Source organism: Tasmannia lanceolata, unplaced genomic scaffold (assembly GCF_043159265.1).
Source record: "Tasmannia lanceolata isolate RefF3 unplaced genomic scaffold, GAP_Taslan_0.1 ptg000015l, whole genome shotgun sequence".
Classification (NCBI taxonomy): Eukaryota; Viridiplantae; Streptophyta; class Magnoliopsida; order Canellales; family Winteraceae; genus Tasmannia; species Tasmannia lanceolata.
Window position 1 is genome coordinate 14285694 of NW_027518692.1, and position 25870 is coordinate 14311563.

Sequence of the window (25870 nt, forward strand, 5' to 3'; positions counted from 1 at the left end):
GAAAAACATGCTGTATTTTCCCTTTTCTTGTGGCTTCCCTTTCTTCAACCACTGACCTCTTTACTACAGCCCGGAATATTGGAATCTCGCCTGAAATGTTAGGAGTTTAGTGTGCCATTTATCCTCGCTTTCCTTCGCCTATGGCAAATTGGCCATTGATAGGCAAGGTTTACCATCTCTCTCCTACCCTTTTGTTTCACTTTCTCCGGAAGCAAGGAAAGCCGATGAATTTTCCTTCTAACTCTCCTTTACACGTTTAGTTGCCATTCAAGAGCCATGGTGGAATCTGCTCGATTTTCCTATCAGCTGATGTGGTAGGCAAAATCTCCCTACCAGTTTCTGTCTTTCCTGAGCAGAAATGGATGGAAACTTCTGGGTTCTCATTCTTTTTTGATGATGCAAGATGTAAAATGTAATCTTCCAGTTTATCAGGCCATGATTGAGCTACTGTGTTGAGGTTATCAGGCCACTCTGTTGGGTCGCGCAACGTAAATAGGTTGTACCATGTAGATAATCTCGATAGGATGATCCTAACCCGACGATCTATAGAGGTTTCTATAATATGCAGTCCCTCTACAGGTCAGATGATTAGGTTCATTCTATGGAAATGATCTATATGGGGTACCGCTATCTATGTTGAAAAATACTGGACTTGTCGGGTAGACAGCATATAAGATCTCTTTGATGATCAAATATCAAAGGCAACGACCTGATTAAGCCTAGCAACACTCCTCTGATATATACTTTCTTATACCTGGTGCCTCTGCCAAACTGGTATGTTGAAGTGCCTAAATTTAAGGGTAAAAACATGGCCCCACCATTTTGTTCTGGACCGCCCATCTAATCATATCTCCAATGGCCCCAAAATCCACACCAATCAATAACCTTCCAAGAGGAATGCTTTACCAGGGCACACTGTTGCATCAACCATATGGTAGGTCTCACCTTTGATTCCAACTGCTCACTTGGTAGGCTTTGCTTTGGATCTCCTATGGCCAAAAATCATCTAAATCATGTGTATTTTTAATTGTCGACCATTGATGGTCAAGTTGCATAATGGACCCTTTGACAAAAAAATAAAATAAAATTCACGTTATTGAATATTAGAGTAAGATGATTAGCCCTATTTTTGGGATATCCAAAAGCAGAGCCAATAAAATCGATGGTTCAGATAAACCGAAAAGGTGAGACCCACTAACTAATATATTACAATGAGGTTGCACCATCTTGAAGCATTCCTGCGGTTCTATACATTAAACACGATTGAGGGATGACAATAAGACAATTACAGATTTAAACATTCTTACCACCATAAATCTTTCAGCTCGTGGGATCCAACCTTTCAAGGCTTTTAAAGCGATCAACCTCAATTTCCTTCTTCCTTGAGGCTCTGTTCACTTGTTTTCCCGGGAAAGGAAAAGAAAAGGTTTCCCGAGAATCTGACGTGGCAAAAGGAAAAGAAATCCCGAGAAATTGTGCAGGAAAAGGTTTCCCACAACTGTTCACTTGCGCAGGAAATCCTGAAAAATTGTGCAGGAAAAGGTTTCCCACGCCTGTTCACTTGGCAATTAAACATTGGTGGGAAACCTAAACATAAAAAATCATTTTAAACATTTCAATCATTTTTGTAAGATACATGTTCTCATTTTCCTTCCTACTTTTCCATAGATTGTTGAAGAATTAATACATATAAACCAATATTTTTCAAAATTACGTTGCACCACGGATGATCCAAACCGTCCATTTGGATTAGAACATAAACGGGTCAACCGTTGATATTTAAAACCACTAGAACAATCGTTGATAATTCCAGCTAGTCACCACTGCACTCCCTCTACACTATCTGTTTCCCCCCTAACCTATCAGCAAGCGGGCATACGTCAATAAGGGGTATCAATGGCCGAAAATTAAAAAAAAATTCATAGCCAAGACAAAAGGTAATCACCAATAGGGGTATCAATGGCCGAAAATTCATAGCCTGAATCTGGATCCTGTCAGATTACAACAATAAGAAACTTGAAATTAACTAGTCTCCAATTAGAATGTCTAGTGTCACAAGCAGAGGATATGCATCATCACCAATCAACTATTTCCGAAACGAAAAATGTGTAAATCACAAGGAAGTTGATGGAAAGATTGAAGACCAACTAGAAAGCAAAAAAAAAATAATGCTCAGAAAAGGACATGTTTCTATGTCTAGTATCAGGATGAAAAGTAGTCTCCAATTAGAATGTCTAGTGTCAGAAGCAGAGGATATCCAATTAGAATGTCTAGTCTCCAATTGAAGATGTAAGAGAATCAGTTGAAACTTAATGAACTGTAGGTTACTTCACGAGCTCTCACAAAGCACTTCAACTGAATACCTGATCATGACAAAGAAAAAGATTATCAGAATGTACCTAGCAATATGAATGTTATATTTTGCAAATTCATAGTCTAAATCCAAACAAAGAATATTATTGAATTGAAAGTAACTTCCGATAAATTAAATAACGTACTTCCACATCAACCTTTAAGCAAAATGTTGGTAAATGACTGTTAATACTTCTACATCTGATAGGTGGAGTATGTGCCATTGATTGTCAAGAAAAACAGAAAAACAGATTAACTTCTGTCCTATGAAGTCTGTTGACCTCAAGAACCACCTCGAATCAGTTTTCATGTTTCTTCCTCATAAGAAAGTCAACACCTGATCTTTGGTATTAACACATTACAGTCTTGATTGGGTCATATATTATACTTGTGAAAGAAGACCAACAACTGGCCACTATAATCTTGCACAAACAATTGGTTTTCTAGAGGATCAGAAAGCAAATGACTGTCACCTTAATATTGACACATGTATATGGCCTCAATGGCTTGCCAACCAAGTTAGACCCCCAAGCCTCTGCTTATAAGTATCAGGATGAAAACTAGTCTCCAATTAGAATGTCTAGTGTCACAAGCAGAGGATATGCATCATCACCAATCAACTATTTCCCAAACGAAAAATGTGTAAATCACAAGGAAGTTGATGGAAAGATTGAAGACCAACTAGAAAGCAAAAAAAAATAATGCTCAGAAAAGGACATGTTTCTATGTCTCTGCACAGATTGGTTATGAACTTACTATCAAAGTGAAGAAGATTGTTTATTTTTTGGACCGATGAATGAAAACCTTATTAAGACAGAAATGCAAGAAACATTTACACAACAAGCAGAGATAGCCCCACATACATGGATTCCCTATTCATACCACCCCTAGGGAGACAATCAGCAATCTCATACATGCTTTGGGGGATATGATCGAAGGAAAAGGAGTCAGAAATACATAGTTCAGAAATCTCGTTGATAATTCCAGCTAGTCACCACTGCACTCCCTTTACAGCATTTTATCCAATGGTAAGATCATAATCAAACTGATCGTTGAACGGCCAGGATTCCATACCATTTATCACCTCTCCCAGTTTAGAGTCAACAAATATAAAGAAGAAAATGAGTGGTTCACTCCTGTGCAATCCCTTTCTCAATTGCCAAAGTGCATGAAATTTTCCCTGGAAAAAACTAACTAACAGAGCTATCTAATCTTGAATTTCATCTATATCAAATGGTAAATACAACAGTGTTTACAAGCATTGATATGGCAAATGGCAAAAAACCTAAATATTCTGCTAGTGCTGGTTCTTTACATGGATCGGCCACAAATAAACTATTCTCAGGCCAAAGCTTCTAATACAGAACTTTGGCATTTTTCAACAACCAATTGGCCCATCTGCTCAAATTATACCTACCAATTGGCCCATCTGCTCACAATTTTCACCAGTGAAAATCTAACTTTACAAAAGCAAAAAAAGTGCAGAAATCAGACCCTAACCTTACAAACCCTTCAACTTCAAATTCAAGGCTGAAGGGGAGAGCCCTACGAAACATAAATCAAACCCTAATCCTATAAAAGTAAGCTCAAACCCTAACCTTACAAATCTGAAAGGAAAACCCTAACCCTAGAAATCTAAAATGAAACCCTAACCCTACAAATCTGAACCCAAACCCAACTGAAACCCTAGATATATCAAATAGAAAGCAAAAAAGGAATAAAACGAATCCCCTTCTTACAGAGCACATGGCACAATCCAAATAAATGAAAAAAGAGGAGAGGAAGAAGACGATGGAGGTGGCCTACCTGAGATGGCTGAAGGGGAGAGCCGTTCGTCGTCCCGAGGACGAAGACGGTGGGTTTTTTAGCCCACGAACAAGGCTGGGTTTTTTCTCCGACGAAAATGAGAAGAGATTTTTTTTTTCTCACCACCGTGGGAAGCGAAATCGCACTAAATGTGGGATTTGGTTTCCCACAGATGTGATAAAAGATACGTAGCTGAAACCCTAACCTTACAAATCTGGAAGGAAAACCGTAACCCTACAAATCTGAACCCAAACCCAACTGAAACCCTAGAAATATCAAATAGAAAGCAAAAAAGGAAAAAAACGAATCCCCTTCTTACAGAGCACATGGCACAATCCAAAAAATGGAAAAAGAAGAGAGGAAGAAGACGATGGAGGTGGCCTACCTGAGATGGCTGAAGCGGAGAGCCGTTCGTCGTCTCGAGGAAGAAGACGGTGGGTTTTTTTGCCCACGAAGAAGGCTGGGTTTTCTCTCCCACGAGAATGAGAAGAGTCGTTTTTTTTTCTCGCCACCGTGGGAAGCGAAATCGCACTAAATTAGTGGGATTTGGTTTCCCACAGATGTGAGAAACAATTTCTACCCACGTCATTTTTCGTATTTCCACGTAATTTTTGCCACTTTCCACCTAGGTTGGGGGATTTTCTCAGGAAAGCAAGTGAACATCCTTACTTCAGGTTTCTCGGGAAAAAATGGGGTGTTTTCCCGGGATTCGTTTTTCCGAGAACGCAACTGAACAGAGCCTGAGTGAATGAGTTGATGCAGTCTAAGCCTACCACATTCTATTCAGAGTCATAAAATATTTCAATTCTCTAGCTTTCTCAGGGTTTCAAAACTGATTATTTTGGAGAACCATTACAGAAAGCAGGGAAAAGTTATGAATAAGCTTAGTTTGTGGTGTATGGCTTTGGTGGTCTAGCTTAAATCTCTGAACCCAAGTTTCTCTCAGTGAAAGATTCAAGATATGCGGAGGGTTTTACAATCGCTAACCATTAAAAAAAAAAAGGTTTTATGTCCCCTTATTGTGGGATCTCTCAAAATAGATATGATGTAGAACCGGGAAGGGAGAATAGATGAAAGAGGAGAAAGAGAAAAAGTAGAAAAGAAGTAGAAGAACAAGAGAAGTAGAGAAGAATAGAAAGAGAATATGCGAAGAAGAGAAGAACAGGGGAAGAGAGGAGAAGAAGAAATCTATAGAGGGAGAAATATCAATTCAATAATCATCAAAATTCACAACAGAGCTGTAAATTGGCCTATAAATAGGCTTTTAAGAATCCCTAAAAGACTAAACTTCCGAATTCTAAATAACATGGAAAATAAAATCCTGAAAAACTAAAATAACATGAAAATAAATCCTAATGTGCAAATATGCCTCTTATTTGCCTACTATCTGCATCAAGATATCTGTGGCCAAAGTTATCAATGTTTTTTGGATACATTTTTTCCCACTTTTTTGCTTGGGAGAGTTATTCAGAGCCACTGACTATCTAAATCCCTCTCAATGCTTACATAATACATTCACGCTGGGATAATTCAGGATTTTCCAAAAGTTTAAATGCACATAAAGTTTATAAACAAACACTAAGAATATACTACCTCTAGTTCTCTTGATCTGTATGGAGGTGGCAGAAAGCCATGTACTTCAGCAAAAGCATCTTCACAACCAGATGGGCTCCTGGAAAGGCTTGAATCCAATACTGAGTCTGGAATGGCTTCCAGGCTTTCATCCAGAAAAGACTTGACAGTCTACAAGGTTCATGAAGCAAAAATTCAGGTTTTAGCCTTTGGTAACCAAAGCACACTTTGGTGATAGAAAAAGAAAAAAATGGAAAAGAAAGGAGCCTATGCTACTATAAAGCTGAACTTTATCTCCCCTTCTGATGAAAATAAAAAATTCTGACAAATAATTCCCGTCGAATTGGGTATAAATAAAGTTTTGCAACAGCCAATCTTATAGCATGGTAATGGATAAGGAAAGAGAGAAACATTTAGTTGATTCAAGATCCTATTAGGATGATGGAAGAATCAATTATTATTTGATCTTTTCCAGAAGCTTGAAATAGTCCAATACAAAAGAAGGCTATGTTTGTAGCATTTTCAATTTATGGCATACCTTGCAATGGTGCAATGCAGTGTCGGCCTTGCGTTTCCAGAGACCATTCCCAGGCTCTGAATGGAAAATGTGAAGTAACGGCTGCATCAGGTCAGAAGAATAGTATTACAACATTGCCCATGCATTTCAGGGAGGTATGCGAACGTAAAAGTGCTTTAAATTTACATAAACATTAGTGTGCACATTAGTGCTTGCCAAACCAATGACGACAAGAACATATAATAACCTAAAAGAAGATAAATAATGATATTTGTTGACAGCATGAATAAAATTAAGGAGTGGCCACTTATAGATTGTTCAAAATGGCCTGAACTAACCTTTCCAAAATGACCAACACACCTAATTCTGGAACTGGAAAAATCACTTGGATTTTCACATAATTATAGAAATGACCGGCTAGCTAAATTGGAAGAGAAAAAAATATCCTTGTGTCACCATTACTGACCTTAACCAATTGCCGAATATTTGGTTTATTGGGCCCGTATTTTCCAAGAACGGAATCGCCATATACCTGAAACTGTTTGAGGATCTGCACCAAATCTCAGATTATAAGATGAAGCCAACAGGAATCAAATATTAAAAATTTATGTGGTATTTGTTAGAATACCTGACGGCGTGAAAGCCCATTACCATGTACACCATATACTGCACTATCAATATGTCCCAGTGTAGACCAAGGGCTGCCAAAATGCTTTGCTTGTCAACTATTTATTTAAGTTAAGCCAGTAGCCAAATACCCAAAAAAAAAAAAAGATAAAAAAAAAAGAAAGAAGAAAGGAGCAAAGGGCACTTTAAGAGGCATACGCCTATTTTTGGAGGGCTTTTTTTTCACTCTGGTGCAAAGAGCCCTAACAAAATATTCTTAAAGAGGTGCAGTTGATAAAAGAAAGAAAAGCCTCCCAGGAGGTTGCCGGTTGATGATGTCCAATAGGTAGTACACTGCAAATCTTTGTGAATGACCAAAACTAGTATGCTTTTGCACGTTGCGGTGTTCTATATTTGGAGTGAATACACCAAGACATACTGAAATTGTTTGGAAGCTATATTGGTATACTAAATTTTACTCAACTTCAATGGGGATATTCAGTTCCCCGGTTGCTAAATAGCTAGAAGGGATATGTATCAAATTTTGTTATTTATGTTTATGATTCTGGTCAGTTTATGTTGCTCTTTATGGTTGCGGATAAGGATACTCCGGACATGGTTTTTATTTCAGCACCTACCAAGAAATGGGGATTTATGAAGTTCCCGAATTTTAGTTGAGCTTGAAATTACCATTGTCAATAAAAGAGGAATTGAGTAAAATTAGGTTTTAAACACCAGGAAGATTGAAATGCTTCAAAAGTTTAACTAGAAATATCTTCTTCCTATTTATCATGTGGAAGATGCAAAGACCATACAATTGGGGCTCAAATAATTAATCCAAAAAATTTATAATTTCTTTTATCTTATTGCTCAGACCAGGAACAAGCATTGTTCCTATGTAGATAGTCTACACTCTTATTTTTAATGCTTAGCACAAAAATCCAGTGATATAAGATATAAGAGTACTTTCATAGAAATGCTCAAACGCCAAAATACATAATGGTGAGCATTGATGATGTTCAAAGTACACACTGTAGGTAGGTACATACAAAACATTCTTCATTCTCTTCGTGTGGTGTTCACAGCAGCCATGAACTTTGGAGTGGTAATGGCAACGACACCAAAAGCTAATGCATACGCAGTGGCAGTAAGAGTTTTCGCTAGGTTTTCTTCTTGCCATCTAGACATGTATAAAACATGGTGCGCCAAAAATGTGGGCATGGCAAGGGCAGAGTTGGCGACGGAAGTGCCACGTGACCAGGGGTAAGAGGCGAGGGTGATGGACAACAACTATCTAATGATTAACACTCTCTAATAAAAAATGCAACCACCAGCAATATTAATTATTAGAGCCCCAATTGTATTATTACAAAGAAAATGCCAGCTTCTCTAGAAAAAAGAATATTCAAATTGAAATGTGGGATCATACTTATTGTAAGCAGCCCGTCCGACCATCACCCCATGAGCTCCGTGTCTTCTTGCTGCATCAACCTATGGAAAGGAATATTCAGTAACAATAGAATTAGGGGAGTGATAAATCGCCCCATACATCTTAAATCGACTCCCTATGTGTCTCTCTCTCCTCTCTCTCTTTCTCTAACCCAGAGGAGAGAGAAAGACGCATAGGGGGTCGATTTATCACTGCTCTAGGATTAAACTACAAGGTCCATGAATAACTACTGAAAAGAGTTGGGATATAGTAAATTTAGGAAGAATCTAGGAGTGATTGTTTAACATCGATAACGATAGTCCTTTTATGAAGAAATAACTCCAAAAATCATGCCAAAATTTTAACATAAAACATTATAAACATAACTCATTTAGATGACTGATGCTTATAGCATTATCAATAAAGTTTATTTCATGCTTGGTCACCCAAACTCTGCTACTTTGAATATTAAAATTACAAATTCCAGCGCAAGAAAAGCGTAACACTAGAAAACTAAGAAATACCATACAACCCAAATCCCTCCATGTCGAGGATAGTGATATGCAATAATATAGCTGACACTTTGAATTTAATGCTACCACACATGTTGATACATGTCCACATTGACACACGTGTCGATACGTATAGACACTTGTAAACTAATACAGATCGTGCTCTACATCATAAACGTACTGCTATAAGTGACTTAATGTGAGCATGTAGACATGTTTTTGTACTGTCAAGTGAAATATTGTTTATTATTGATTATACTGTTTACATCCTCTTCTATCATTAACTATTATTTTATTATTAACTCTTCCTTTAACTGATATTTAGTATTATCTCCCTCCCCTAAACCTAAAACACTAAATAAACACTTCCAATATTATATTTATTATATCCTAGCGGTCAGTCCTCGTTGCATTTTGAGGATTGAAGACAACTAGATTAGATTGATGATTGCATTTTTATTTGGTTATCTCATGTTTCTTTGAGACTTAAATGAATACCATATTTATCTTATTGTAAATCATGATTAAAAATCAATATTTTGTGTACGAGTGTGTCCTTGTTTTTAGATTTTTAGGAGTTAACGCATCGGGCACCTTCTATCTGTGTCGACACTTGGCACACATATTTCCTGTCCAAAGATCATAGATGATATGTCATATTTGAGAGAAGAAATATAATTACTATACATCTTTTACTTGCTAGCTATATGATGATACTTTTAAAGCTATTGCATTAAATTTCAACTATCGTATTTTTTATTCCAAGCGTGACAGGTCAAATAGCAGTCATGTGGCCCAATCTCACCTCATCAATGCAAGTTATACCCCCATTTATTGTGAATTGTAATTCTGGAAAGTCACGCAAAAGGCCAAAGTAGTATTCGTACCTGCATATTCGAATAAAAGACCGTCAATGAATTGAACACAGCATGATGTGTGAGATGAAGTTTGCAGGCTATACAGTGATGCGCTAACTCGGGATTAAAGAATTTTAATATATGCATTGCAAGTGACCTTTGCACAAAGGTCACTTTTCTAACCTTCATAGGCACACTGAAACATGTGGCACTTCTAAGTTGTGATTAGGGCTGTTGAACTAGTGGGTCACCAGCAGACTGTATGGGATTTTCTGGCCAGTCTTTCTCAATGTATGATCCTAAACCTTAAAAGGGTGTTTTTTTAATGTAAAAAAAGAATTTGGTAGCAATTACAGGGGTTGAACATGCCATGATCTTCTGTTTAACTGTTTAACATGGGACCAGACTATTCTGTATAGTCTGGTGGTGGCCCACAAGAATAACATCCCCGATCACCACACGCATGTCACATGTATTCTGCGAAGGTTAGAGAAATCTAATTCACGTGAATGTACTTATGTACTTAACAATATCTTTTGAATATATACCTAAAATTCTATTGTCTTTGATGAAAACCCAAAAATAATGGTCGTATATAACGAAAGATTACCTTGGCTTAGGATTTAAAAAAAAATTCAATTCTAATAAATATTTGGGTCTAGGCAGAGAAAACAGTTCAATAAACGTACTTCAAGGGAGGAACTTTCCGATTCTCGGCAGGGCTGATGCCATTGAGCAATGCTTTCCGTGCATGTATTATGAAATGTCTGGTTGGAGAAATAGAAGCAACAGTGTAAACAAAATTGCCTGAAAAATACGATAAAAAATCAGAAAGCCCTACAAAAATTAATGCATGTAACGTGCCAGAGAAGAAATAACTGACATAATAGCAGGCATGATTCTCTTTTTTAGGCAGATATGGAATGGGCATGTAATTCAATAAGCAGATGCCCCATCTATTGCTTGTTTTCAGTGCACAATTCTCTTGTTATTTTTATTTATCTGTATTTGTTTGCTGCATCATATATTCTACGGTGCACAATCTAAGAATCCATAGATCTAAATCTCATGGAATGAAATAATTGCAAAATTGAACAAGAATTGAGTTGAGAGATGCTTTGCCTTCAATACGGATAGCCAATATTTTAATGGCCAGCTCTACGCAGATGCTTTCAATTAAATGTGCAATAAGTCATCCATGACTATAAAGCTAAAGAAAGGACTGTTTCTTGCTAGATACTAGAAGATTTTAAAAATATGCATTAAAGGCAACTTGCTCTTAGAGTCTTAGACTTTAGTTATCTAGTCTAGAAGGGAAGTGTCAAAACACTTGGACAACTCAAACTATGTTTGGCAATGGGTACCTCTGCCTTGATGAGTTTCCAGATTGGTCTGTGGTCGACATCTTCAGGGAGGATAACGAACTTGTGGATTGTTCCACTAACTGGGCAAGAGACAGATGGCATTGAAGTGTGAAGGACTAATTCTCCTCTAGGTCTCAAGTATCTTATTTGTGACAACAACACGGCTGGGTTCTCCCAGTGTCATTATTCTTTTCATTAGTCAAATTTTATGTTATCTAACCAAAAAAAGAAAAAATCATATTAAAACAAAGAACATAATAGAGATATCTGACATATAAGGGCAAGAATTAAACATGAGAAAACACCAGTCAATAGTTCATCCTCTGATCAATAGTCTTATTGGTCTTCCCTATTTTATTAGGCATGCTGTGAGCTTGTGACTGGAACCCCACAACCATGATCAACCCAGAGTTCCAAAAAAAAAAAACAGTAATTGCATAAACCCAAGTCATGATTGCAAATTACCAGCATCACCATGCAGCAATCTCATTATGTGCTGTGGTTTTTCTCTTGGAAGAGTTAAAACTTGCAAAACACTATGTGAGACCTATATGAATATATGGTAGGCATCAAATATATGTAACAGTTCAGATCATGAATGATTATGAAATCCTTCACTACATTTGAAGCAATCAAGTAAATGATGAAATCTTGCAAAGAGGAGAAAAAAAACAATAAAAAAAAAAGATAAAAAGTACCATTAAAAAAACAACTTCAGATGTACCATCTATGTCATGCATAATTTCTCTAGGGTTAAGTACACAATGTTTTGCACATAACCTCTAAAAGGAACATAAGTTGATAAAGGGGCTCACAGAGTTCATCGTATGAATCATGGTCATCAACGCCTATTCGACATTTGACACTGATAGGAACATCACAATTGGCAGCAATAGCTGACATAGCGTCCCCAACAAACTTCCCTTGTGAAGACCAAATTGTCTACATCAGGCTTAACTATCAAAAAGAAATTTACCATTTGGAAGAAATTATGAAGTTAACAGACCTTTGGGTCAAGCATAAGTCGCACACCAAAGCACCCATGGCCGGCTACTTTTCCACTGGGACATCCACAGCTGGTATATATTGGACATTTCAAATCATGGATAAAAGGGATAAGGGAATTCAATGAATAAGCAAAAGGGAAAAACCAAATACATACTTTAGATTTATTTCATCATAATAGTAAGCATTTGCAAGTTCAGCCGCTTTAGCCAGGTTATCCAAATTACTTCCACCAATTTGAAGAACGATGGGGTGTTGCTCTGGAGGAAATGCCAAGAATCTGTCCTGAACAATACGAACAAGAAAGTGGGGATCAGATATTGTTAAAACCATAATAACAGATACTACATCAATATATGATTGTATATTAAATTATTAATTAAAACAAGAAACAAAAAAAGATTTGTAATAGAAAGGTGTTCATGTCAGAAAGAGGATAGCAGAACACACACACACATCTTGGCCTTATTGATGAGATGTCTCAACCTAGGAATGTAAATAAAAAATGGAGAGAAGTACAAATCTAGGGAGACACAAGATCCATTTTGATACTCCAAAGTCCAAACCAAGCCTTGGGAGCATACTGAAAGAAAGATAATGTCTCATCATAGGAGACACTATTTTTTGAAAAGCATACAGAAAGGGATTACATGAGGGAACGACAGCTGATATCATTGTCTTCAATGCCATATGCATAGGCACCTAGGCGGTCGAACATAGTTCCATTGCCTGGGATTAGCCATATATTCTATACCGGACCCAAGCACTCGGGCCAATGCCATGGTTTAGGTGATTGCTTAGGCTCTCACCTTTTCAGCCATTGACTGCCTGCCACCGGGGGTTGCAATGACCAGCCTTAGTTTGGAATAATGCATACTTTTCTCAAAAGGAGGAAAATGGCTCATGATTTGCACTCTCCAACCCTCTAAAATCCTTTAAAGAAAAATATTTCTAACCTTTAAAAAAAATACATCAGATAGAAACATTGTTGATTCAGTTTCAGACAAATTCAAGAGGACGATCAAAGGAGTTGACCTATAGGCCTGTGTGCAGTCATTGATAAATATATCAAAAAAGTGTATATCTTCATTAATTCAGTTACATGGTCATTTTTTAATATTCGTATTACACCATCTGATTTACAAAAGCAACAAAATCAGCATTTCATAGTTTACTGACAACAGTGACAATAAGGCATGATTACTGATTCAGTGTTAAACATCAATTTTAATGATAGGAATTAAAAAATATAAAAAAAAATAAAGATCATATATGGATATTATGTGTGTGTGTGCATATATGCATAATATGAGATTTTTTATTCTTAAATTATATATATATATATATATATATATATATATATATATATATGAGAAAACGGTTCCTACACATATGTGTAGATAAGTTATCTACACACTAGCTTAAAATACAGTGGGGGCCCACATTATTTGGGTGATCCAAACCATTCATTTTTAAGGCCCTCACATAGATAGGGTGTCCGCAATCCATAGGATCATCCTAACCATTCGAACTGTGGAGGCAAAAAATGGACTAATTTGTGAAGGTTTAAAGACATCCATTTTACCTCCACAAATCGTAGGGTTGGGATGATCCTATGGATCTGATTTTTTGTAGACACCCTATCTATGTGAGGGTCTTTAAAATGGATGGCTTGGATCACCCAAACAATGTGGGCCCCCACTGTATTTTAAGCGAGTGTGTAGAGAACTCTCTACACATATGTGTAGGAACCGTTTTCTCATATATATATATATATATATATATATATATATATATATAGAGAGAGAGAGAGAGAGAGAGAGAGAAAACATTTACCTACACACTAGCTTAAAATACAGTGGGGGCCCACATTGTTTGGGTGATCCAAACCATTCATTTGAATGGTCGTCACATAGATAGGGTGTCCACAAAAAATCAGATCCATAGGATCATCCCAACCATTCAAACTATGGAGGCAAAAAATGGACTAATTTGTGAAGGTTTATACACGTCCATTTTACCTCCACAAATCGTAGGGTTGGGATGATCCTATGGATCTGATTTTTTGTGGACACCCTATCTCTGTGAGGACCATTCAAATGAATGGTTTGGATCACCCAAACAATGTGGGCCCCCACTGTATTTTAAGCTAGTGTGTAGGTAACTTACCTACACAAGTGTGTAGGAAATGTTTTCTCATATATATATATATACATATATATTTTTAAATATTCTATTTTTTCTAGTTTTTCCCTGATATAACCCGAAAGTAACAAATGATTAAACTTGTCAACTATATTGAAGGCATGGTAGAGAGAAACATCATAATCTTCATACCAGATTTTCCTTTTGATGAACAATAGTCTCGGCCACAACCATTTCTGTGTAAAGCCATGCGTGTTTTGATATGAGCCGAGCAAGAGTCCTGTAGTGACAATCTGTCCAATCCATCATTGGAGCAACACTGCAACACATAGGAACCATGCTTCACACATGTTATCCTCATTCTGTAAATGGCAGCTACTCTCCAAAAAAGAATTTAATCTGAGAGCTTCTATACATGCTTACCTGAACCAAGGAGGAAGATAGGTGGCCTTTCTATGTACTGTATGCTTCTGAGTATGAGAGTAGAGTGTTTTAGGTTGAATTGAATGTCCATATAATATATTGATGGATCGTCTAGGATGATTTTTGAGGTTACAAGATTGAATTGGAGCCAGTGAAGCAAGCAGGGTATGTACTGCTGACTTCATCATCACTCCAATCAGTTCACATCACATTGCTTTAGGAACCTGGCCATTATAAGGAACCAAAGTGTCAACTCTTTCCAATGTTCAGACTCCAAGGTGCCTCATTTATTGTTGAATTGTTTTAGATTATGACAGCCGATTGTGGACTCCCCAACCAATTATTAGACTCAAATTTAGTGCAATTTTCGGTCCAATAATCGGTTGGGGACTCCACAATCAGTTGTCATAATCTCAAACAAACAGGGCCTAAATAACACCAGCTCTAACAACTTAAGCTTTTGAGTAATTGGTTGTTTCACATGGTGTCAGAGCTATTCCTCAAGGTAGGTCCTGAGCTCAAAACCCAACAACTCCTTGATATTAAAAATCCACGTTCAAACACACTGAAAAATCCGACGAAATCTTATAGAAGATGATTATTTCACAAATGAAAAAAATGGAATTTGGAGCGAAAAATTAACCTAAAAGGAGATTCAAGACCTATGAAATTTGGATGTGATCATGAAAGCAATGAAAATATAAAGATGAAAAGATTTACATTCATTAAGAAATAAAGGAAAGAGAATCCCATACCTAGGGTTTTACAGAGAGGGAGAACTAGAGAATGGGCGGCGAAGAAAAAAATGCGGGAAATAGGATAAGTTATCTCAGATATGTTATGGAAGGGCAATCATCACCGTACATGTACAATTGAGGAGAGTTGTCCATTGTTGATTTTTGTTCAAATTCAAAAAATGAATCTGATATTGCCACTCATAAATTTAACACTTGTACCATTTGAGATTGTTCTTTTAGATGAGCTTTATAAGGTGGGGGTATCAGTTTTCTTTATTTAGATTGTTTTTTACCATATTTAGGATTTCCTTATTTTCCTTTTCATATTTTACTGATTTATATTTCTTTATTTTGCTCCCCCTAATTTCTATATAATGTAGATGCCGTATGGCTATTTAATAAGGAATAATCAAATTTAGTGCAATTAGCATATTGGAGGTTGAGTTTCCTCGAATTAACTCATTGGAGGCCTAAGTTTCCACGAATTAATTCAATCTTTCCCTCTTTCTCTATCATCTTCTTCCCTAATTTCTCTTCTGATAGAACGGTGTTCTATCGATAAATTGAAGGGCACCCATGCAATTACCATCTATAAGGGCACCCCATTGGTCCAACCTAATAAAGAACATTTATAAGGGTACAAAAAAGTATAAAAATGGGACATAAAATACAAACTGAAATGAACAACAAATGCAATTTGTTGAAATTGACTAATAGGGAGCCCTTGTAGATGGTTTTTGCAAGGGTGCCCTTCAGTTTATCATTCCTCCTATAATATATAATGGGCAGGATAAATTCGCACTCCTTGTAGGATAATTCAAACCCTTCTAACTTGAATTGACGTCAAAAGGTGTTAAAGTCTGCCACATACCCTCATTTCAAGGGGCGTGAATTTATCATAGTCCTATATAATAACAATGTTTTTTATCCATTGTCATCCTTTTTCCTTTTCAAGAATTTTTTTATCGAAAAACCTCTCTCTACAAGTGCGGTAACCTACTAACCTCTTGCTCTTGTAAATAGTAGGCCCCACCCATAAAAACATGAGGTGTGAAGCGGTGACCTCGTGAGGTGTAAAATTGTGGGCTCCTATGCACGGTTATGACTTATGAGTATGAGTGGAGATGATGGACCCACTATATCATTCCCCTTAATATTTTGATGGGGTGTGTGTAGACCTGGCAAACCATCGGCCCGGGTGAAACTTGACCTGTACGGGTCCGGGTCAACCGGCCGGGTACAAAATGACTCGGAAATTTACAGGTCACTAAGTGGTTGACCAAGACATGGCTGTACGGGCCGGGTGGACTCGCGGGTCACCCGTTTTTTTTAATGAATTTCTGTTTTTTTCTGGTTTTTTAAGATTTTTGTTGTTTTTATAAGGATTTGCTAGCTACCTTCGCCAAAGGCTACTTCGCGCCCATCCTTTGCAATTTGCATGTGATGATAGCCATTTATGTTGACTTTTTGGCAGATTCGTCCTATTCATTGATGTAGTGCAAACTGCAAAGGATGGTGAAGTACGTTTCTTGCAAAAGGTGGCTAGCAATAATAATCATGCGGGTTACTAAGTTTTGGAGAAAAATTACAGGAAAATGGCTTAATTAGAAAAACTACGAAAAAAAATACCGAAATACGGTACTTCTATAGAAAAATTACAGGAAAAACTTAAAATACAGTGGGGGCCACATTATTTGGGTGATCCAAACCATTCATTTTTAAGGCCCTCACATAGATAGGGTGTCCATAAAATATCAGATCCATAGGATCATCCTAACCATTTGAACTGTGGAGGAAAAAAATGGACTAAGTTGTGAAGGTTTAAATACATTCATTTTACCTCCACAAATCGTAGGGTTGGGATGATCCTATGGATCTGATTTTTTGTAGACACCCTATCTATGTGAGGGCCTTTAAAATGGATGGGTTGGATCACCCAAACAATGTGGGCCCCCACTGTATTTTAAGCTACTGTGTAGAGAACTCTCTCTACACATATGTGTAGGAACCATTTTCTCTCTCTCTCTCTATATATATATATATATATATATATATATATATATATATAGAGAGAGAGAGAGAGAGAGAGAGAGAGAGAGGAAATGGTTTCTGTGCATGGCTGCACAAACCATAGTGGGGGTCACATTTTTGGGGGGATCCAAACCATTCATTTGATAGGCCCTCACATTGATAGGGTGTGCCTAAAAAATCAGCTCCATAGGATCATCCCAACCCTTCAAACTGTGGAGGCAAAAATGGACAGATTTGAGAAGGTTTTTACAAGTCCATGTTTGCCTCCACAAATCGTAGGGTGGGATGATCCTATGGAGCTGATTTTTTGGGCACAACCTATCTATGTGAGGGACCCTCAAATGAATGGTTTGCATCACCCAAACAATGTGGGGCTCACTGTATTTTAAGCACGTGTGTAACTAAGTTAGCTACACGAGTGTGTAGCTACACTTCTCTCTCTCTCTCTCTCTCTCTCTCTCTATATATATATATATATATATATATATATATATATATATATGTGTGTGTGTGTGTGTGTGTGTGTGTGTGTGTGTGTATTTGGGATTTGCTAGCGAGCATTGTAGAAAGGCATTCAATGGTCGGCTGTTGCATGTGAGAACTGCCACCTGAGATGAATTAAATGCGCTAGCAAATCTACATATGTGTGTGTATGTATAGGGAAAAGTGTTTCTAGTTGACCGGCCAGATAAATTATCTGGTCCGTCGCCATAAATGCATTTTGCTAACATGCGAATAATTACGCTCTCGAATATTTATTCTTCTTGTTCTAGACTCTTTCTCCCATCTCTCCTCTCGTTGCCCACTCTTGACACCCCAAAATCGCAGAATACCCCAAATCGTCTAAGAGGGCTTTCGATCTACCATCCTCGTCATGGAAAACCCAAAATCGCAGCTTGAGTTAGGTTTTTTCGAAGTAGACGACGGAAATGAAAGAATAGGGTTTGCTACTCGTCACGGAGTTGAAACGCAAGAAAAAAAGCTGCTCAAGCTTCAATCTCTAGAGTTTCACGAGTCGAAAGAGTAGGGTTTGTTGATCTACCCATCTCTCGTCACAGCTAAAAAAAGCTGCTCAAGCTTCCAACTTTCGGTATAGCCCCTAGGATTTTGAACCAGGTTTATAGCATTGAGATTGAAATCCCTGAAAATATTGATTGCTCTACCAACTCTGGGACATCCTCCTCCTTGGATCGGTGTTCCCTTTCGGCTCCTGCTGATTTGGGCATCCCAATTTCAGTTCCTGTTGTTGATCCCCCGTTTGCTCAGAGTTGGTGTTCCGGTGCTCCCCCGGACCCCCGCCTGATTTCAAATTTCAAACTTAGCCAATCAAATCTCCCTGGTGCTCTGCCCAAGGACAGATATGAGACAAGTCCTGAGATTGGTTTGATGGGTCCTGGATGCAGGCGTTTAGATCAATCTAGCCTGTCAGTGGAGCCCGATCCAATTGCCCCCCCTGTTCCTAAGCAGAAAGTTACGTGGCTAGCCGACGAGAACCATATCAGTTTAAATAGTGGGGCTAGGGTGGTATCCGAAAAGCTGACAAGCAGCCTAGAGACATCCTCTTGAATCATTTCAGTAGGGGAGAGGGAGAAAATCTGTAGCCGTTTCAATGCCCTATCCCATGTGGCTAGAGTAGGTCCTGCTTTGGTATAAGCCACTAGGCTCTTTCCTCAGCTTCTAGAATACTTTGGCTTTTAGGTATGGGATTCCCCCTTTAGTTGTTTGGAATTTGGGGAGCGGGCCTTATTAACTTTAGCGCTAAATGAATAATTATCTCCTTTATCAAGGAGAGGGAAGTTGTAACTTGTAAGGTCTTTGTTCTGGAACTATAGGGCATAATTAGCACAACACCTTGAAGAAAAATTAGAAGCTTAAGGAGATCTATTGGATTTTCTCGGTGTTTTGGGCGACTCCTCTTGATCTTGATTATCAAGGCATCTAGCAGGAATGGATAATCAAGGTAACTCTTGTGATTCTTCCGCATGCTCAGGTGGGAGGAGTAGACGGTTATTTACGGAGATTACGATTTTAGAAAATATTTTTAAGAGGATGAAGTCGATGAATTATGATGAAGAGAGGGCCTTCATCACTGACCCGACGCCTAAAGAAGTGGGTCGGGCGAGGTCAAAGATTCCCACTCGCCGTTATTTAAACACCCTTTCTTCAAATTTCTTGTGGTTGAAGAAAGGGCCGAGAGGAGACTGAATTGGGAAGCTATAAGGTGGTGGGCATCCGGCTAGTGGAAGAAAGGATCGCTGATAGAAGAAGTCCTAGTCGCCTGGATTGTGTTCCGAAGGAACTTCTCATCGAAAAGATTTTGGAGGAATTGTAGAAGTGCTCGGCTTAGTTGAGCCGGGTAAGGTGTGGCGCTGCTGAAATTTACTGATTTTACAGAGGCTCCTGTAGCTTTCTGGGACATTGGTAGAAGCTTAGTTTTTGGGTGACTGAAATATATATGTCAAGGCTTGGAGGAAGTTTCTGGTATTCGTGTTCATAGTATAGGGTATCCTTGCTCTAGATACTTTTTCCTGACCTATGAGTACGCTCCTGGCCGGCCTGAATTGATTCTATGTAATGCAAAGTTGGGACCCCTGATCCCCAAAGTACCTTTCATAGTATCTACAAAATTGTCAATTTTCAAATATGCGAATGATGAATTCGTCGTCTTGGTGGAGAGGTAAGATTGTGAGAACGATTGTCTTCAAAAGCTGCCATCACTAGGGGTGCGCATTCGGTTTTAACTGAACCGAAATAACCGAAATCATGAACCCGATCGTTTTTCCGTTACCCAAAATTTTGAACCGAAACCGAACCGATTGGTTGATCAACCGAACCGAAACCAAAAACAATTTTCGGTTTTAACCGAAAACCAAATTCTGTAAAAAATCTTTCCAAGGAGTTTTAGAACAGAGTAAAAAGAAAAGAGGGTTTTTTTTATAGAACAGAGTGAAAAAAAATAATGAGAAAAAAGAGATGGGTTTTTATACCTTTCCGAGGAGGATTTCGTTGGTGAGAGTTGAGCGCCTCTTTCCTCTTCTTCTTCTATTAACCAAACCAATTCTCAGATCTAGAAAATTTCAGACAAAAAAAGGGGTTTGGATTTTAATAGATTTGCAGGGAGAGATGGAGGAATGAATGGCGATGGAGGAGCCGTAGTTAATGGAGGATCCCGGAGTTCGCTCACCGGAGTTGGAGAGTGGAGAGGAGGAAGAAGAAGATGAGGAAGAGAAAAGAAAAAACCCTAGCTTTTCCTTTTGCACGAAAGGTTAAAAGTTAAACATTAAAACTAAAAACGAGAAAAAGGGGTTGGATATATCAAGTGACTCGTGTCGTGTGAGTTGTGACGTGTGGACAGTTGAGATCTTTCAGTGAGGGTAAATTTAACTTATAATTGGTAATGAATTAATCAACCTTTGTAGTTGTGACTTGTGGACGGTTGATATCTTTTAGTGAGGGTAAATTTAACTTATACTACTTGTGATTGGTAATGAATTAATCACCGACAAAGAAAAAATGCTCTTTGGACTTGCCACAATTCGGCTTTTCAGTCAACCGAAATAATTTTTGATGGAAACCGAAAACCGATTTATGAGAAGATGCAAAACCGAAACCGAACCGAATTGACCAAAACCTGAACCGAAATAACCGAACCAACACTTAAACCCGAATAATGCACACCCCTAGCCATAACCCACTTTACAGCTCTCAAAGAGAGCTCCATTTTCGGCTTACAACTATCTTATAGACCGACACAACTTCACTTCTCTCAGAACCGGTCTCTTATCATTAGGATCTTTGAACCCATGTCTATCACATACAAATTTCTTACATATCACTTCGTGTGTTTTCTTCGACTTTTTGCTCTTGGATTTCCGTATTCAAAAACCTATAGCGAACCCATAATCATAGGCAGCTTCACTCTTATTGCTAGCCAACAAACGATTTGTTAGCTACATTCATCTCACCATCATCCTTATTTGAATTATTTAAAGTACCACTAGAACCTATTTGTCATTCCCATCATTATAAACACATACTAGAGCACTCTCATTTGGATTTTTCTCCTCATCAACCAAAACCAATCGATAAGCATGAACTCCTTCGAGTGATAACCCACAAGCTTGCGATAAAGCATCCTCAACCAAAACTAATATGTTTGCAACAACTTCATTGTTGATAACCCACAAGCTTTCGACAAAGTATCATCCATATTAAGTACCTTAATACAACAAAACACATAATTATAACATGAAAGATTAATTCTAACTTATAAATAATTACTTTGATTTTTAGAAAGTCAGCAACAACATATCACAATAGTAAATATTGGGAGCAAATGAGCCCCAATTCGAAGGGTTAAAATTAAGGGCGGCCCAATGCACGAGGCTCCCATCATTGTGGGGTATGGGGAGGGCTAGATGTACGTAGCCTTCGAAGGGTCAAATTGTCTCTTGAAATCTACTGTGACTTTCTTTAGTTCACTGGCAATACAGATATTATCCATACACTTCATTTAGACTAAATGCAAGGTTATCCAACTTTAAATTGGGATTATCACAAATTAATCTCAAACTTATAAAAAAATTCTCTTGCAATAAATACATACACAAGAAAACTCATAACATTTATCTTTCAGGTCAGTTTTGATGGAGAAACTGCTCAAGAAAAGAGTGTAGATGCTATTATTTGTCTTCCAGAAAGAGGACTTGAGGTCTCTGTAACTGTCAATAACATTTAGTGAAGCTTTAGAAATATCAGTGACCTCAAATCCTATATAACTGCTTCAGTAATTGTGATGTAGAAGAAGAATGAATCATACACTAATCCAATGCCATCAAACATAAACTCATACAATTAGCAAGAAAAATATCATTATAAAAATAAAAATGAAGAAGAATGAATCATCACAATATCAGACGTTTACTAAAGAGGGGTCTTATCGAAAGTTCGAAGCTTGAGCAGCTTTTTCAGCCGTGACGAGAGATGTGTAGACCGAGAAACCCTAGAGATCGAACTTGAGCAGCTTTTTCAGTTGTGTGACAAGTAGCAAACCCTACTCTTTCGTCTTTGTCGTCTTCTTCAACAATCCTTAGTCCTCGAGCTGCGATTTGAGGTATTCCGTGATGAGGATGGTAGATCGAACACCCTCTTTGATGATTTAGGATATTCTGTCTCTGATTTGGGGGCGACGAAAGAAGGGAGAAAGAGACTCGAGCGGGAGCATAACTATTCGCGTGTTAGCATAACACGTTTCTGGCGACGGACCAGATAACTTATCTGGTCGGTCGGCAAGAAACACTTTTCCCTTTGTATAGGTATATATGTATCAATGCTTATTGACAGTCGAGCTCTGATGAGATTCCATCTTCAGTCCTCAACATTATCATAAGCTATAGAAATGTCTACGCTGTCTTGTCATGTGACTCTTCTTTTTCCTTAGCAGAAGAACCAAAGGACTTGGTAGCGGACATTAGTAACGGAAAGAAATGCATTTACCCTGTAGCTCAACTGGTTGAGGATTTGTGTCCCAATGTTGAAGTCGTGGATTCATATCTCGGACAGATTTTAGGTGTCTGTTGTGGAATTTGTTTTTCATGGGGTTATATGGTTCTCTTAACATTTGAATAATGTCACCGTTAAAAAAAAAAAATTGGAATAATGTTAGAGACCCATATTGAAATAAACAAAGCCTAAACCGTGAGGCATTTTTAGCAATTCTCAACCTATGATGTGCACTATAAGTGTTGGTGTATGAGAATTATAGTATTGGGTTGTATCTATCCTACAGCTTATGTTGTATGTTCTACTTCAGAATGTCATAAGGGGGGGCGTACGCGTTAAAGTAAAAAAATATAATAATTTGAAAATTGTAAAGCAGTTAGTCTGTTAGACTATCTCCATACAGGTTTTCCTTCACAAGAAACAACCAGTACAATCAAACAGCCTCTGCCCTTGGATTTAAATGAAAATTTCATCCTTGTCTAAATCCAGATCCATGCTTTTATAAAAATTGATTTTAATTTAGAACCATGTCTTTCCAAAATTTCATCTGAATCCAGAACCACCGTCCCTTCTAAATATTCTCTGGGTCTTAATCATGTTCATATGTTGGTGGGAGCAAATCCTTCAAATTTGGCAAACAAAATTGCTGGGTTGGACAATTTACAGAGTCAGCTGACCTTAGCTTTCGATTTGTCTTTCCCCTCCCATACAACCAATACATACCCTACTATCATATGTACTATATCACGATATGTTGTACATTTTTTATGATTGCTTTCCATGTGATTAAGTTTTTTTGTTGTGAAAAGCTCAAATATTGAGAACCTCGATATGGCTGTCAATGCTTTGATTAACATGGTTTCATGCCTGTTGGAGGATATTAAATATATTTATTGCTATTTTTTCCTAATGAAGACCCATGCAATACCTTCTCAAATGCATGTCTTTTCAATCAATACTAAAGCAGAAACTTATATCAAGAAAGCACATTAGGATTGTAGCATCGAGTCTATCGGTGGTTTAATTGTTCAAGTTACTTCACTAGCTTAGCAATTAAATAAATACAATGTCCCATTTTGGTATATCTGCAATGGATGATGTTTTTAGTGTTTCTGTTATTGCTGTCATCACTAGTGTTTTTAGTTTTTTAATCTGTCTTTGAAAATTCGGTTTTCTTTATGTCTGTGCAGGCAACTTTTGACTGTCTGTTGAAAACATATGGTTTCCTTACACCGGATTTCTGGAGAGAAACTCGCTTTACAAAATCTCCTTTCCAAGAATATACAGATCTGTTGGCAAAGCCTACAAAAGCCATCATCTTGGAGGATGTGGAGAAGCTAGAAGCTTAGTTTAATGAGAATTCGGGTTAGTTTTTTCTGGGTGTCTTAAGAGAGGAACTTTTGTCCAATGGCATAATAGTTTTAAGACATTACTGTTAGCAATCTTTCCTATTCTAAAAGAGTTTTGTTTGACATATTATTTGTTTCTCTGTTATTATGTTTTTTTTTTTTATGGCCAACTTGTGAATTTTCAATCAATGTCTGATGGCACTTGTTTTTTTCTCCAATTCTAGGAAAGAGAGTTTTCAACTTTTACTGCTTTAGTGAGAGTTTAGTATGCTTTAGTCGATGGGTTGTGTTTTTTCTCTTTTCCTATGTATTTATTTTACTTAAGTTTTCATTTTCCTTGGGCTGATATATATGGTAACGAAAAATATTGCTATTGGATTTGTTGGCACAGGGATAGTGCCTTCCCTGAATAGAAAGACTTCATAGTCGCCAGCTGCCATGGAAACCCAATGGGAAAAAAATGCTGTATTTTCCCTTTTCTTGTGGCTTCCCTTTCTTCAACCACTGACCTCTTTACTACAGCCCGGAATATTGGAATCTCGCCTGAAATGTTAAGAGTTTAGTGTGCCATTTACCCTCGCTTTCCTTCGTTGATAGGCAAGGTTTACCATCTCTCTCCTACCCTTTTGTTTTACTTTCTCCGGAAGCAAGGAAAGCCGATGAATTTTCCTTCTAACTCTCCTTTACACGTTTGGTTGCAATTCAAGAGCCATAGTGGAATCTGCTCGATTTTCCTATCAGCTGATGTGGTAGGCAAAATCTCCCTACCAGTTTCTGTCTTTCCTGAGCAGAAATGGATGGAAACTTCTGGGTTCTCATTCTTTTTGGATGATGCAAGATGTAAAATGTAATCTTCCAGTTTATCAGGCCATGATTGAGCTACTGTGCTGAGGTTATCAGGCCACTCTGTTGGGTCGCAACGTAAATAGGTTGTACCCTGTAGATAATCTCGATAGGATGATCCTAACCTGACGATCTATAGAGGTTTCTATAATATGCAGTCCCTCTACAGGTCAGATGATTAGGTTCATTCTATGGAAATGATCTATATGGGGTACCGCTATCTATGTTGAAAAATACTGGACTTGTCGGGTAGACCATATAAAATCTCTTTGATGATCAAATATCAAAGGCAACGACCTGATTAAGCCTAGCAACACTCTGCTCTGATATATACTTTCTTATATCTGGTGCCTATGCCAAACTGGTATGTTGAAGTGCCTAAATTTAAGGGTGACAACATGGCCCACCATTTTGTTCTGGACCGCCCATCTAATCATATCTCCAATGGCCCCAAAATCCACACCAATCAATAACCTTCCAAGAGGAATGCTTTACCAGGGCACACCATTGCATCCACCATATAAAATCGATGGTTCAGATAAACCGAAAAGGTGAGACCCACTAACTAATATATTACATTGAGGTTGCACCATCTTGAAGCATTCCTGCTGTTCTATACATTAAACACGATTGAGGGATGACAATAAGACAATTACAGATTTAAACATTTAAACATTCTTACCACCATAAATCTTTCAGCTCGTGGGATCTCACTTTTCAAGGCTTTTAAAGCGATCAACCTCAATTTCCTTCTTCCTTGAGTGAATGAGTTGATGCAGTCTAAGCCTACCGCATTCTATTATGAGTCATGAAATATTTC

General features: G+C 37.8%; 1 protein-coding gene across 6 annotated transcripts; it reads right to left on the bottom strand.

Moving 5' to 3' along the window:
* Positions 1 to 1568: 1568 nt before the first annotated feature.
* LOC143892243 (uncharacterized) lies at positions 1569 to 20685 on the bottom strand. 6 transcript variants are annotated; one of them, XM_077396714.1, is made up of 15 exons: positions 20344 to 20678; positions 14589 to 14812; positions 14358 to 14484; positions 12178 to 12305; positions 12022 to 12091; positions 11831 to 11933; positions 10341 to 10458; positions 9600 to 9681; positions 8283 to 8344; positions 6876 to 6948; positions 6714 to 6797; positions 6269 to 6349; positions 5752 to 5901; positions 1946 to 1991; positions 1569 to 1854 (listed from the first exon to the last, which is right to left on the bottom strand). In XM_077396714.1, the coding sequence occupies exons 2-15, from the start codon at positions 14774 to 14776 to the stop codon at positions 1835 to 1837; spliced, it is 1332 nt and encodes a 443-aa protein (XP_077252829.1). In that variant the 5' UTR covers positions 14777 to 14812; positions 20344 to 20678; the 3' UTR covers positions 1569 to 1834. The 6 variants fall into 6 exon arrangements, with proteins under 6 accessions (XP_077252829.1, XP_077252830.1, XP_077252828.1 ...); XM_077396715.1 differs by having other exon boundaries at positions 1569 to 1859; XM_077396713.1 differs by lacking the exon at positions 1569 to 1854 and having other exon boundaries at positions 1897 to 1991; positions 20344 to 20679.
* Between the last annotated feature and the right edge of the window lie 5185 nt (positions 20686 to 25870).